The sequence below is a fragment of the Pelodiscus sinensis genome, chromosome 20 (genome assembly GCF_052426305.1).
Source record: "Pelodiscus sinensis isolate ZL-2025 chromosome 20, ASM5242630v1, whole genome shotgun sequence".
NCBI classification, from domain to species: domain Eukaryota; kingdom Metazoa; phylum Chordata; order Testudines; family Trionychidae; genus Pelodiscus; species Pelodiscus sinensis.
Window position 1 is genome coordinate 19,397,004 of NC_143071.1, and position 14,338 is coordinate 19,411,341.

The 14,338-nt window shown below is 53.8% G+C and overlaps 1 protein-coding gene across 4 annotated transcripts in view; it reads left to right on the forward strand.

Annotated features, from left to right (window-relative positions):
• ITGB4 (integrin subunit beta 4) overlaps positions 1-14,224 on the forward strand; it is a 69,092-nt gene extending 54,868 nt beyond the window's left edge. For 3 of the 4 annotated variants that reach the window (XM_075903654.2, XM_006136437.5, XM_025178106.3), the window contains 8 exons: positions 163-333; positions 1,380-1,553; positions 3,185-3,334; positions 4,516-4,704; positions 5,059-5,214; positions 9,328-9,492; positions 9,995-10,111; positions 10,755-14,224. In XM_075903654.2, coding sequence (XP_075759769.2) covers positions 163-333; positions 1,380-1,553; positions 3,185-3,334; positions 4,516-4,704; positions 5,059-5,214; positions 9,328-9,492; positions 9,995-10,111; positions 10,755-10,894 — 1,262 coding nt within the window. In that variant the 3' untranslated portion in view covers positions 10,895-14,224. The remainder of the gene's footprint in view (positions 1-162; positions 334-1,379; positions 1,554-3,184; positions 3,335-4,515; positions 4,705-5,058; positions 5,215-9,327; positions 9,493-9,994; positions 10,112-10,754) is intronic. The other variant, XM_006136438.5, reaches the window with a different exon arrangement.
• The last annotated feature ends 114 nt before the right edge of the window (positions 14,225-14,338 follow it).

The following is a 14,338-nucleotide window of genomic DNA, read 5'->3' on the forward strand; positions in this document are numbered from 1 at the left end:
CCTGCTGCTGGCTGTGCAGTTGTCACTTGTCTGAAGAGCCAGCGTTACGTTCTGGGACTGCTGGAGAACAGGACAAAGCCGGTGCAGGTGGCCTGGAGCCAGAGGCTGGTCCCGCTGCCTAGACAGCAGTTACAGGGACTGACTGGATCCTCTCTTCCCCAGAGCATCTGCTGAATGGCCGGATGGATTTCACCTTCCCCGGCAGCGGGGGCTCCCTGAGCAGGACCTTGCACACCAGCTACAACCAGCTGTCCTCGCACATGCACCAGGACAGGAGGCTGATGGGCAGCTCGTCTCTGACCAGAGATTACAGCACAATGGGCTCAGGATATGGTGAGTGTGGCGGGTTTGGCCCCCCCCCCCAGCTCTGCCACAGCATGGGGCTGTCTTCCTACCCTCTACCTCGTGGGAACACTTGGGTCACACCAGCCAGGGGACTCCCTTTAACGCTGTGACTCAGGGCCCCCTCTCTCCACGCTGAGAAGACTGCCTCTGTGCGGCCCCCCAGTCTCCCTGGGAAAGGAGGGGCTGCCTCTGTGCGGCCCCCCAGTCTCCCTGGGAAAGGAGGGGCTGCCTCTGTGTGGCCTCCCAGTTTCCCTGGGAAAGGAGGGGCTGCCTCTGTGCGGCCCCCCAGTCTCCCTGGGAAAGGAGGGGCTGCCTCTGTGCGGCCCCCCAGTCTCCCTGGGAAAGGAGGGGCTGCCTCTGTGTGTCCTCCCCAGTCTCCCTGGGAAAGGAGGGGCTGCCTCTGTGTGTCCCCCCCAGTCTCCCTGGGAAAGGAGGGGCTGCCTCTGTGTGGCCTCCCAGTCTCCCTGGGAAAGGAGGGGCTGCCTCTGTGCGGCCCCCCCAGTCTCCCTGGGAAAGGAGGGGCTGCCTCTGTGTGTCCCCCCCAGTCTCCCTGGGAAAGGAGGGGCTGCCTCTGTGTGTCCCCCCCAGTCTCCCTGGGAAAGGAGGAGCTGCCTCTGTGCGTCCCCCCCAGTCTCCCTGGGAAAGGAGGGGCTAGGTTGCCTCTGTGTGCACTAACAGGGCTCCCTGGAAAAGGAGGGGCTGCCTTCATGGCCCCCCAGGCTCTCTGGGAAATGGGGGCTGCTTCCATGCACCCCAAACTCTAGGAGAAGGGGGGCTATCTTCATTGCCCCCCCAAACTGCCGTGGGAGAGGAGGGCGGCCTCCACCTCTCTTACTTTATCTCCACAGTTACTTTCCAGCTCAACGTGTCTGAGAATCGGCCTGGCAATGGGGGCGGGGCTGGAGAAACCCTTTTCATGCTCTTCCTTAAGGGAGCCCCCTCTGCACATGGGCTGCTCTGGCTTCGGATGCCAGATACGTCAGTGCTGTCTCTCTCTCTCTCTCTCCCTCTCTCTGTTTTCCACTGTCCTGTAGACCAGCCAGGGAGGATTCTCCCTCCCCTCCGTGAAGATGCTGGCAGGGTGGCTCTGCTGCCCCAAGACGTAGGTGTGAGGAGCAGGGCACAGGCGAAGGGTTCCTATGCCAGCAATGGCTTTCGGGATTCTATAATCATGCCTGATGGGCTCACTGGGATTTCCAAGTACATAGGTACAGCCCACGGCAAAGCCTTGTCCGGTGTCTTCATGGGCGTCTCCCCTCAGCCATGCATCCCATCGCCAGTCCATCCCTCATGAGCTGCCTGCTGCCCGCTCCTCCAGCTTTGTGTATGCACCGATCCATGCCCCCACCCTGGCTGCGCCTCCCCCTTCTGTTTGCAGGGTTCATTGACCTCGTGAAAGCCATGTGAGCTGATTAACCCACCCCTGCTCTAACGACCTCATCGACTCCCCATCGGCGTCCTGCCCCCCGGCTCCTAACAAGCCGCGTGTTTGCTGTCTCTCTGCACAGGCCTGGGGGGGGGTGTTGGGGAGAAGGTGTGCCCAATGCAAAACGTCCCTCGGGCACAGGCACGGCCCCTGAGGCCTGGCTGGGGAGTCCATTTGCTGCCACGAAGGCCGGGGCTCAGGGGTACTCCTTAACCAGGGAGCTGACAGGCCCCTGGACAATGGTGGGGGGAGCGTCACGCTCTTAGAAGGGGCGGGGCCTCAGACTGAAAGGGTGGAGCTTTCCCTGTACTGCCCGGACAGCCCAGTGCCCCCCTCCATCAGTTTGCAGGGCTGGCTAGAGTGCTGCTCTGCAGTGCACCACACAGCACTCTGGCAGCCATTCTCAAGGGCTCGGGGCTCCAGTCGCTGTTGCTGCAATAGTAGTGGCGGCAGCTGGGAACCCCGGGCCCCTTTGAATCACCAGGCCCTGGGACAATTGTCCTCCCCCCCCGCCCCGTCAGCAGGCCTGTCCTTACTCTTCCCACCCTTGGGTCCTGGCAGTGCCGTTTGTAGAGAAAGCCAGGAGCTCCCAGTGTCTAATCCCCACTCCCCCATGTGACCTCTTTGCCTCAGTTTGCCTTCCGTAGACCGGGGCTAGCTGCCGATCGGCCCGACTCTCTTCCTGGGGGACAGGACTGCGAAGGTGATGGGGAGAGGTGCAAAGGCACCGCCCCAGGGGAGTTGTGTGCTCTCCCACTGAGGTGTCATCCTTGATAAGCAGCGGCCAGCTGGTAGCTCAGAGAGAGGAGAGTGTGTGGAGGGCAGAGGAGAGACCCAGGAGTTAACGGTGTGGCTGTGCAAAGGGGTGGGGACGGCTCGTCCCTTGCAGCACTTCTGTGCTCTTCTCTCTGATGCCACCCGTGGCTGGTCGGATGCCCCTTCCCGCTCTTTGCACAGGCTTGTCAGGGCAAAGCAGCCGCCCTAGCGTGCTTCCCTCCAGAGACTCACTCACTCCCAGGATGTCCTGGAAGCACCAAGCTGTCTGGACATGGTGCTTCTGGGAGTGCATTTGGCCGTGCCCTGCCCCAAGGCAGCTAAGGGGCTGCCAGAGGGAAAATGGCTACAGGCTCTCAGCAGTCCCCTCACGGGAGTCAGGGTGTTGCTTCTCCCAGCCCAGAGACTGCAGTTGTGAGAACCAAATGTACACGGCTAGAGCCCAGCTAGCCACTCAGCTCAGCCCCCTAATCCCCACCAGCTAGGTGCTCAGCAGATCCGGCCCCTGGTTGCGAGAGGACGTTTTGCCACATTCTCCCTGGATCACCAGACCCATCACCCACTGGGTGCGTCTGTTCCTTTTCCCCTCTGCCTCTCGCCTTTCAGTTCAAGATTGTGACATTCCCCCCTGTGCATCAGATTACAGAATGCCCCTCGGCGTCCCCGACACGCCCACCCGCCTGGTGTTCTCCGCGCTGGGGCCCACCTCCCTGAAAGTCAGCTGGCAGGAGCCGCAGTGCGAGAAGGAGGTGCAGGGATACAACGTGCAGTACCAGCTCCTCAGTGGAGGTCAGTGAGCCTGCTGGCGCCTGGGCCACGGGCATGTTCTGAGTTTTCATGGTACAGCTGGGAGATCAAAAGTGGAATCTGGGGTCTAACTGAAGCCAATGGTAGTTTTGCTCCTGAGCTGAGATTTTAGGGGGGGGGCGGTCCACATCCACAGGCTTTCATCCCAGTTCTGCCACAGACTCCTTGGGTGGCCTTGGGCAAATCATTTATAGACTCATAGACTTTAAGGTCAGAAGGGACCATTATGATCAGGCCACAGAATCTCACCCACCCACTGCTAGAATAATCCTCTCACCTATATCTCAGATATTGAAGTCCTCAAACGATGGTTTAAAGACCCCAAGATGCAGAGAATCCTCCCACAAGTGACCCAGGCCCTATGCCACAGAGGAAGGCAAAAAACCTCCAGGTCCTCTGCTAATCTACCCTGGAGGAAAATTCCTTCCCGACCCCAAATATGGCGATCAGCTGAACCCTGAGCATGTGGGCAAGACTCACCAACCAGACACCCAGAACCTGTGCCTCATTTTCTCCCGTTTGGACTAGCTCAGATGCTCCTTCCTCCCCATGGAGCTGAGGGCTTGTTCGCTGACATCTGTGACGTGCACTGGGCTAGCCGGGTGGAAGTTGACAGAGGTGGGGCCCAGGTCTGATTCTTTCAGCCTCCTTGCTCCATGTGGCTAATGGTAGTCGGGGGCTTAGAACCCGTTGCCTCTGCACCTTGTGGTGGGTGCTGGAGAGGCCTGTTGGCAAACACAGATGTAGTGTGGCCATTGGGGGTAACCGTAGCTACCATCCCAAGGGGGCTACTTCCCACAGCAAACTCGGGTCCCTCCCTAGCCTGTCGCATTGAGTTCAGTGCCCCAGCTGGGAGCCGGATAACCTTGAGGGCAGAGTATTCTAGCTCATGGGACTTCTCTAAAGGGGTCGGGGTCGTATAACATGCGACAGGCCATCGCGGGTTCATAAGGATTCCCCCCTAAACACAGGGCCCTGCTGTGACTGGCCACTGCACTGTCAGGACACTTCCAGTTTGTGTCCAGGCCCTGGCCAGAGGCAGGCTGGCAGGATTGAGGGCCTCTCACTCTGATCCGGTGTGACAGGTCCCCTGTGCCACTGTGGCTGCAGCTCTGTGGCAGAGACTGTAAGGGGCCCGTCTCTCTCCTTCCTCCCCCCTCCAGGAGACATGTACAGCCTGAGCATCCCCAACCCAGCTCAGAACTCGGTGGTGGTGGACAACCTGCTGCCCAACCACTCCTACATATTCAGGGTGAAGGCCCAAAGCGAGGAAGGCTGGGGGCCCGAGAGAGAAGGTGTCATCACCATTGAGTCCCAGGTGGATCCGCAGAGCCCGCTGAATCCCGTACCAGGTGAGAGGGCGTGGTGCTGGCATCACTCCACTGCCGTCCCCCTGCAGCTGGGCAAGGAGCTGCTAGGCCCTTGGGGTGGAGGATTCGCCACATGGCTCCACTGCCCGGGGGTATGGAGACAGGCCTCAAGGTGCTCTGGGGGGCAGGGGCAGGGGCAGGCAGGCAACCCCCCATGTCGAAGCTGAGGCTCCATGAGCCGCCAATTCATTGCTCTTTCACTCCCCCTCTAAAATGAATCTCCCCCCCCCCCACCAGCTGAGACATCAGTGACCTGCATAGACCCAGGCTGCCGCTTGTGCACCTGGCTCCTCTCTCCACCTCTCCAGCACTGACCTCTTGCTGCCGCTCCTGCAGGTTCCCCGTTTACACTGAGCACCCCCAGCGCGCCGGGACCCCTGGTGTTCACAGCCTTGAGCCCGGACTCGCTTCAGCTCAGCTGGGAGAGACCCCGCAAGCCCAATGGGGCAATTCTGGGCTACATGGTCACCTGCGAGATGCTACACGGAGGAGGTAGGTCCTCACTCGCGGTGAGCTGGGTCTCAGCACAGGCAGGTGCGAGCCGTCGGAGAAATGACAAACTAATCCTTGGGGGGGGGGGGGGGGTAATGTGTAGCACATTGCAGCTGCAGAGTGTCCGGCTCCATTCAATCCCTGAGCAGCCTTAGTAGGGAAAGGGGGACCTTCTGAAGGGAGGTCATAAGGGCTGGGGGGTGAGTCAGATACAAGAATAAAGGGGACTGGGGGAGAAGGTGATGAACTTTCGTAAGAACAGCCATATTGGGTCAAACCAAAGGTCCATCTTGCCCAGTGCCCTGCTGTTTTACAGTGGCCAATGCCAGGTGCCCCAGAGGGAATGAACACAACAAGTGATCCCTTTCCCGTCACCCATTCCCAGCTTCTGACAAACAGAGGCTAGGGACACCTTTCCTACCCATCCTGGCTAACAGCCATTGATGGTCGTATCCTCCATGAATCTATCTAGCTCTTTTTTGAACCTCATGTAGTCTTGACTTTCACAACATCCTCTGGCAGGCAGTTCCACAGGTTGACTGTGTGTTGTATGAAGAAATACTTCCTTTTGTTTTAAACCTGCTCCCTATTCATTTCATTTGGTAACACCTAGTTCTTGTGTTATGGAAAGGAGTAAATAATTCTGCTTTATTCACAGGACACCTCACATAGTGAATGCTAGTGGAAATGGGGTAGGTTTAGTTACAATTTTAAAAAGAACAAATTAAAAATTACTTAGAAAAGTTAGATGTCTTCAAGGGTATGTCTACACTACAAAGTTAATTCGAACTAACGGAGCGCTTAGTTCGAACTAGGTAAACCTCATTGTACGAGGACTAAGCCTAGTTCAAACTTACTAGTTCGAATTAAGGGGTGTGTAGCCCCTTAATTCGAACTAGTGGGAGGCTAGCCCTCCCCAGCTTTCTCTGGTGGCCACTCTGGCCAACACCAGGGAAACTCTATTGCCCCCCTCCCGGCCCCGGACTCCTTAAAGGGGCACGGGCTGGCTACGGTGCCCATGCCAGGTGCAAGCCTGCCAGCACCCAGCTAGCAGACCCTGCACCTTGCACGGCTCGAGCCAGCCACCCGATGCCCCCCAGCCCTCCCCCTCTTCCCGGGACCAGGCTGGCGGCTCCCGGGAGCTTGCCCGGGACCGCAAGAGGCGGGCGCCCGCCTGGTCTAGTGCGGACATCGTGGACCTTGTCCACGACCTCCGCACTAGGCACAGGAAAGTGGCCGTCTAGGGCAGGAGAGCTGCCAGCCTGGCCACCCAGGAGCAGGTGTGCATGAAAATCAAGGTGGTCCAGTGAGACCCCCGACCCTGAGCCCTGAGCTTACAATGGCTGTGCTGGGTCAGACCAAAGGTCCATCTAGCCCAGTAGCCTGTCTTCCGAGAGCGGCCAACCCTAAGAACCCTGGAGGGGATGGACCGAAGACAGTGACCAAGCCATTTGTCTCGTGCCATCCCTCTCCAGCCTTCCACAAACTTTGGGCAGGGACACCACTCCTACCCCCTGGCTAATAGCACTCCATGGACCCAACCTCCATCACTTTATCTCACTTCTCTTTAAACTCTGTTCTAGTTCTAGCCTTCACAGCCTCCTGCAGCAAGGAGTTCTACAGGTTGACTCTTTGCTTTGTGAAGAACAACTTTCTGTTACTAGTTTGAAGCCTGCTACCCATTCCTTTCCTTTGGTATCCTCTAGTCCTTCTATTATGGGAACTAATGAAGAACTTTTCTTGATGCACCCTCTCCACCCCACTCATGCTTTTATAGACCTCTATCCTATCCCCCCTCAGTCTCCTCTTTTCTAAACTGAAAAGTCCCAGTCTCTTTAGCCTCTCTCTATATGGGACCTGTTCCAAACCTCTGATCATTTTAGTTGCCCTCCCCTCTCCCACCCTCTCTCTTCCCCTCTCCCACCTCCTTTTCCCAGTCTCCCCGAGTTTTGTTCAATAAAGAGAGATTCTATTTTTGACCACACGTTTTCTTTATTTTGTACATCAGGAAGGGGGGCTAGGGAAGGGTAAGTGGAAGGAGGTGAGGGAGGAATGGGGTACGAGCCCCCGGTGGGGAGGACTGGGCTGGCTCTGTGGGCTTCTGAGGGTGGAAGCTCTCCTGAAGCCCCCAATTGCCCTCTCTCCCCAGATGGCAGCCTGCGGCAAGTGCAGCTGGTCTGATGGCCAAGTGCTGTGATGTGCCCAGTGTGGGTAGTCCGGGCAATCCAAGCCAGGACTGCTTTGCAAGAACTGTCTGTCCGGGGTGGGGGTCGGGTCCCTTTAAGCACAGCCCTCGGCTAGCCTGAGGCAGCAGCTCCACGCTCTAAGTCCTCATCTGATGCCCTGCTGGCACTGCTTCCGGCCATCCTTAATCCTGGTTCAGGGTCCACTTAATGTGGACATGCTAGTTCAAATTAGCAAAACGCTAATTCAAACTAGTTTTTTAGTCTGGATCCATTAGTTCGAATTAGCTTAGTTTGAATTAACTAATTTGAACTAAGTTAGTTCGAATTAGTGCTGTAGTGTAGACATACCCCAAGTTACTAAAATACTCAAGGAGCTGATAGAGGAGGTATCTGAGCCTTTAAGCTATCATCTTTGAAAAAGTCATAGACGTCAGGAGAGATTCCAGAAGATTGGGAAAGGGCAAATATAGTGCCCATCTATAAAAAGGAAAATAAGAACAACCCAGGAAACTAAAGACCAGTGAGTTTAACTTCTGTACCAGGGAAGATAATGAAGCAAGTAATTAAGGAAATTATCTGCATACTTCTAGAATAAGTTGATAGGTAACAGCCAGCATGGATTTATAAAGAACAAATCATGTCAAACCAATCTAATAGCTTTATTTGATAGGATAACAAATTTGTGGATAAGGGAGAAGCAGTGGACATGGTATACTAGACTTTAGTAAGGCATTTGACACGGTCTCGCATGACCTTCTTATCAACAAACTAGGCAAATACAACTTAGATTGGCTACTATAAGGTGGGTGCATAACTGGCTGGATAACCATTGTCAGAGTAGTTATTAATGGTTCACAATCATACTGAAAGAGCATAACGTGGGGTTCCACAGGGGTTCTGTTCAATATCTTCATCAGTGATTTAGATGATGGCATAGAGAATACACCTATTTAGTTTGCAGATGATACCAAGCTGGGAGGGGCTGCAAGTGATTTGGAGGATAGGGTCATCATAATTCAAAATTATCTAGACAAACTGGAGAAATGGCCTGAAGTAAATAGGATCAAGTTTAATAAGGACAAATGCAAAGTGCTCCTCTTAGGAAGGAAAAATCAGTTTCACACATACAGAATGGGAAGCGACTGTCTAGGAAGGAGTACTGCAGAAAGGGATTTAGGGATCATAGTGGACCACCAGCTAAATACGAGTCAACAGTGTGACACTGTTGCAAAAAAAAATCAAACATGGTTCTGGGATGCATTAACAGGAGTGTTGTGAGCAAGACACGGGAAGGCATTCTTCCGCTCTACTCTGCACTGATTAGGCCTCAGTTGAAGTACTGTGTCCAGTTCTGAGCACCACATTTCAAGAAAGACGTGGCGAAATTGGAGAAGGTCCACAGAAGAGCAACAAAAATGATTAAAGGTTTAGAGAACATGAGCTATGAGGGAAGACTGGAAGAATTGGGCTTGTTTAGTTTAGAAAAGAAAAGAGAGGGGGCATGATAGCGGTTTTCAAGTATCTAAAATGGTGTCACAAGGAGGAAGGAGAAAAATTGTTCTCCTTGGCCTCTGATGATGGGACAAGAGGCAATGGGTTTAAATTGCAGCAAGGGAGGTTTAGGTTAGACATTAGGAAAAACTTTCTAATTGTCAGGGTGGTTAAACACTGGAATAAATTGCCTAGGGAGGTTGTGGAATCTCCATCACTTAAGAGCAGGTTGGATAGACATCTATCAGGGATGGTCTAGACAGTGCTTAGTCCTGCCGTGAGGGCAGGGACTGGACTCAATGATCTCTCGAGGCCCTTTCCAGTTCTATGATTCACTTTTTTCACACCAGTCATGATTTTATAGACCCCTGTAAACCACTGACCTCTATAAACCTCTGTATTCTCTCTTCATGCCATTTGTTTTTCTTTGGATTAGGAGAAGCCAGGACTATCTACGTGGAGGGGGACAGCCCAGAAACCACCTTGACAGTGCCCCACCTGAGCGAGAACATCCCCTACAAGTTCAAAGTGCAGGCCAAGACCACCCAAGGGTTTGGGCCAGAGAGAGAAGGCATCATCACCATTGAGTCTCAAGATGCAGGTACCAACTTTGTTGTGTATATGCAGGGAAACAAAAGACGACCTTGGGATCTGTGTGGGTTATGACAGGAAACTGGGTCAGGATCCTAGGGTTCTCTTCCCACCTCTGCTGGTGAGACTGTGCCACAGTTTTGCCATCTGTAGAATGAGGATAATAGTATCTCCTGGAGGTGTCAAGGATGAATGTGATATTTATACGATGCTTTGAGATCCTCGGGTGTGAGAACTTATTACTGTTTTATTGCCAATCTTCTGCTTTTGATGACTGCGCACGCCCCAGACCTACCAGCTGTCACGGGCCCTTAACCCTCCCGATCCCGCATGAGCATTCTTCAGATTTTGTCCGTTAAGGGCTCCTAATGGAACAGTTAGAGTACAACCTCTCCAACGGGGGGTAGGTGAGAGGGTTGTCGATGGTGATCACTTAGGGATGGGTAGCTCAGGGTGTGATCATACACACCCTGCGACATTCCCCGAGCTGACTTTTCTCCTCTCTTTTCCAGGAGCTTTCTCACAGTTCGGAGGACAGCAATATATGAGAGAGGAAGTGTACAACCTCCCCATGGAGTACAGCACCAACACCACCATCAGCCACTCCTCTCTGGATCCCTACTACACCGGTAAGGGCCTCTTGTCTGGAGAGCTTCAGTCACAGGGGATGGGGAAGATTTTTGTACAGTCACATTCATTGGTATCACCCAGTCTAAAGGAAGGTGCCTGAGGCAGTGAAAAGTTACAGCACAACACTGACTGGCCATAGATCTCAGGGTCCTAGCTTTGCAGGTATCCAGGGAGGGTCTATCTAAAGGCTGTTCAACTCTGTTGACCTTTCGCAGGCTGGGTGAAAGGCGAGAGGGAGAACGGACAGTTAAAAGCTCTTGTTTAAGTATCTCTATCCCTTCTCTGGCACTGAGGGAATAACAACTTTGAGAAACAATAAATTGCTGTGAATGGGAACTGAACCTCCGACTCCACGGCCTCACTGCACTAATACACAGCACTGCCTGCTCGCCTCCCCTCATTGCTGGGCGGACGCCAGTCTGAAATGTGCCGTGGTGGGCGCAGGCCAGGTCCTGCTGTGCCTGATTGCTTTCATGTGGGGTCAGGAAGAGAATTCTGAACCTGTAGCTCCCAATGCAACGAGCCGCTGCTCCTCCGGCAGATCTCTGCGCGCATGTCTGACATAGTCCATGCGGGACAGAGCCAGAGCAGTGCCGCTTGTAGGCCCTTGTGCCCACGGCTGACCTGCCCCTCTTGTTGCAGATGGCATGTTGATGACCACGCAGCGAGTGGAGAGCGGTGGCACCCTCACCAAGCAGGTGACCAAAGAGTTCGTCAGCAGGACCATGATGTCCAGCGGAACCCTCACCAACCAGATGGAGAGACAGTTCTTCGAAGCCTGAACTGGGGAAAGCCCGCCAAAGGGGCGTGTTCAGCCTGCTGAGCTTTTCAGGCAGACTCGCACTCGGGTCAGCAGCCAGGAGTGGGGCTGCTGTGCTCCCCCAATCCCTCCTGGGCATAGCACTGCAGTGGCGCCTGCCACACTGGTTGCTCCTTTGACGCCTGCCGCCATGGAGGCAGCAGCATAGGCAGCAGCTGGAGTGGCAAGCGTGTGATCGTCATTTGGAGCTCGGCATTTCCAGGCCGGCCAGCCTTGGAGCTCCACTGAGTGGTCTGTTGGAGGCTTCTCAGTGCAGGGTCATTGGCCAACCGGTTTTGGAGTCCCGTGGGGTATAACCCTTACTTGCTGACTTTGTGTGTGCGCACTGCCCACCCATGCTCACACCGCTGGCCTCCTGCTGGGCATCTGACTACATTGGGCTTCCACTTGTGTTTAAATGGCCTGTCACCTGCTGCCTTGCGTGCTCCCTGCCAAGCACGACAACTTTTTATTTTCCCACCCCCCCATCTGTTGGCTCAGCCCTGCTCTCCCCCTATTCATTTCACCAGTGGAGGCAACTCCCTTGTGTCCTGCAAATGCTCCCAGTTATAAGCCTGTGTTGTCACATAGCTGGCCAGGCAAATCACTGCATTCCCACCCCACCTGTTGGTGTACAGCCCCCTGCTGCTAACCTGTGGTACTGCAGTGACAGCTTACCCTTCACTTGCCTAGCACTACCCACAAGGGGCTATGATGCCTTTTTGCTTAAACTCTTGCACAGTTTTCCTAGGCCAGATACATACAGTTTACTTTATAAAGAAACGGAGGTAGCTGAGCTCTACATGGAGCATTAAGGAGACACAGCTTTTGGGAAACATCTGTACTAGCGAAGGCTGGTGAAGGCACCCAATCCAAATCCACTGGGGAAACTCCCAGTGACTTCAACGGGCTTGCGCTCAGTACCTAAGGCCTCCGCCATTGGCTTCTTTAGTACAGCAACCCCAGCTCACACAGCACCCCAGAGGGACGAGCATAAGCCAGCCCAGCTTATGGCAGCTACAGTGTACACTTGGGCAAAGGCCAGGTAAAGCCCGGAGGACTAGAGGGCAGAAGCAGAACAACTAGTGAGTAGCGTAAGCGCCGAGGAAATACCCCATAAACAAGCATTTGGTTCCAAACCTAATATTCAAAATTTTTGTTGGTGTCACAATTCCCACAGTGGAGCTTAGTGCAGTTTAGGCAGATAACACTGTGTGACTTGGAAAGGCGTTTGAGCCCCCCCCCCCCCCCACCCCACCCAGCATATTACGTGCCACTTCACCCAGTAACTCCAAGGTGATGGCAGAGAGAGAGAAATGTATGGGAGGGGCTAGTCTCTCCTTTGGAACGGTAGGAGGGGCTAGTCTCTCTCCTTTGGAACGGTAGGAGGGGCTAGTCTCTCTCCTTTGGAATGGTGGGAGGGGCTAGTCTCTCTCCTTTGGAATGGTGGGAGGGGCTAGTCTCTCTCCTTTGGAATGGTGGGAGGGGCTAGTCTCTCTCCTTTGAAATGGTGGGAGGGGCTAGTCTCTCTCCTTTGGAACAGATCAACTATTGGCCTCAGCCATTCTCAGGCCACATCGGCAAAGAGCTGTGCTGGAGCCCTGCCGTGCACGGCTACTGCTTGGTGGTGAGGAGGCGGCTACAGCTGTGTGAACTGAGTCACTCCCTCTGCCCTGCTGCCCAGCGCTGAAGTGGCTGTCGTGCGTCTGACCGTTGTCTAGTGACCCTTTACTAAAGCTATTGCTGTGCCTCTAGCGTCTGTGGCATCCTGTTTTTCCAGTCCCTTTGCTGAGTTCCACCCCCTGTGAACTCCCAGCCTGGTGGTGATGGACTCTCTGTACACCGGTGTTGCCCGGGGCCGGCAGTGCCAGCTGGTGCTGAGCGGGAGAAGCCACCTTTGCTTTTTGGTCCCATATGCCTCTGCAAACTGCACTAGGTTAGGCTGGGGGGAGGGGGAGGGCTTCTTCTAATGTTTCACTTAATCAGGGAGGTGTCTATGAAATGATCAGAAACACTTACAATGCACAGCCCTGACCACAGGGTTTGTGCGCTTGGTGCTGTAGTCTCACGTCCAACCCAGCTGTACATGTTGAATGTGGCTATTACAGCCTAAAGACTTTAAGGGAGGATTTGCAAAGGCCAGTTAAGTACCTAACTCCCATGGGAAGTCAGTAAGAATTGGGTATTTACCACCTATTTATGCTATTGTAAATCTCCCCCAAGCCCGCGGGTTAGCTCACTCAACAGCATGGGCCAAAAGCTAGAGCAGTGAATTGAGGCAAAACTCCTGGGGGGTTTTAGCCCTCTCCACCTCTGACTCCTTCCCTGAGCATGGGCAGGATACTACACCCCGGTGCTGTGGTCAAAGGCGGGTTCTACTGATGAGAAATGCTGTTGAATTGCCTGCGGTTACATTTGGCTCTGAGCATGGGCTGGTTCAGCTTCACCCTCAGCTGACTACCACAGGAGCTGCTCATGAGAATTTGGGAACCGGTTCCTGGTGAGAATGGCAGCTCCCACATTTTATGGGCAAGGCCTGTTTCAAAGGCTGCAGAACAGAAACATTAGCTGCCCTTAGTCCTGGGGCAAGGGGTTGTTTGTTTTATTTAAGCAGATTATAGAACTCCTCTGCCATTCCTTGGGGACCACAGACAGCTCACAGCAGAGACTGGTTTGAGGGCTCAGTCCTGCACCAGACTTCAGTGAAAATTTTGCCACTGATTTTCCTGTGACCACGATTAAAACACTCACATTGTGTATGACCATCCTGGCCCAAACCTAGATGGGAGTTGGGGCTTGTTTGGTTTTTGATCTCCACGCAAGAAGTCTGGTCTGTTAGAAATTAAACCAACTGTGGTTTTACACAGCTCCTTAGAAATATTTAGTTACTGAATGGACGGCCAATTGGCAGTTGCCTTATATTCCAGTTCCTGTCTTCCAGTGTTGCTGGAAAAATATTTTCTGCTAACGTGGTACTGCACCAAGGCCATCACATTGCATTGTAGCCTCCTTTTGCTGTGTACCACGCTGCTCTGCGCTGTAGGTATAACACACTGATTTGCTGCCTCCAGAGTCCATACAATAATTTTAGCCAAAGAGTTAACGTTGGCCATCCCATGTTGAACCACCTGCCCTGTTGAAAAGGTTTGTCCAGAAGAGCCACAATAGAACATAGCCACGTTTGTAGCTTTCATCGGATCAACTACAATGTTTGGCCTATGCCTATTTCTAGTGTGTACCAAGGAAGAGTCTGTCAGCAGGTGTTCTGGCCCACGTGGCTTTCTATTGCACTTAATAAACAATGTTCTCTCTAGGCTGGCTGCCCCATTTATTTCAAAACCCACAGTTAGACTGGCCAGGAATGAGTTACAGGGGCTAGGCTGTACCATGCTTCCAGCCTGTCAGTGACTCTTTCAGGCTACAAAGG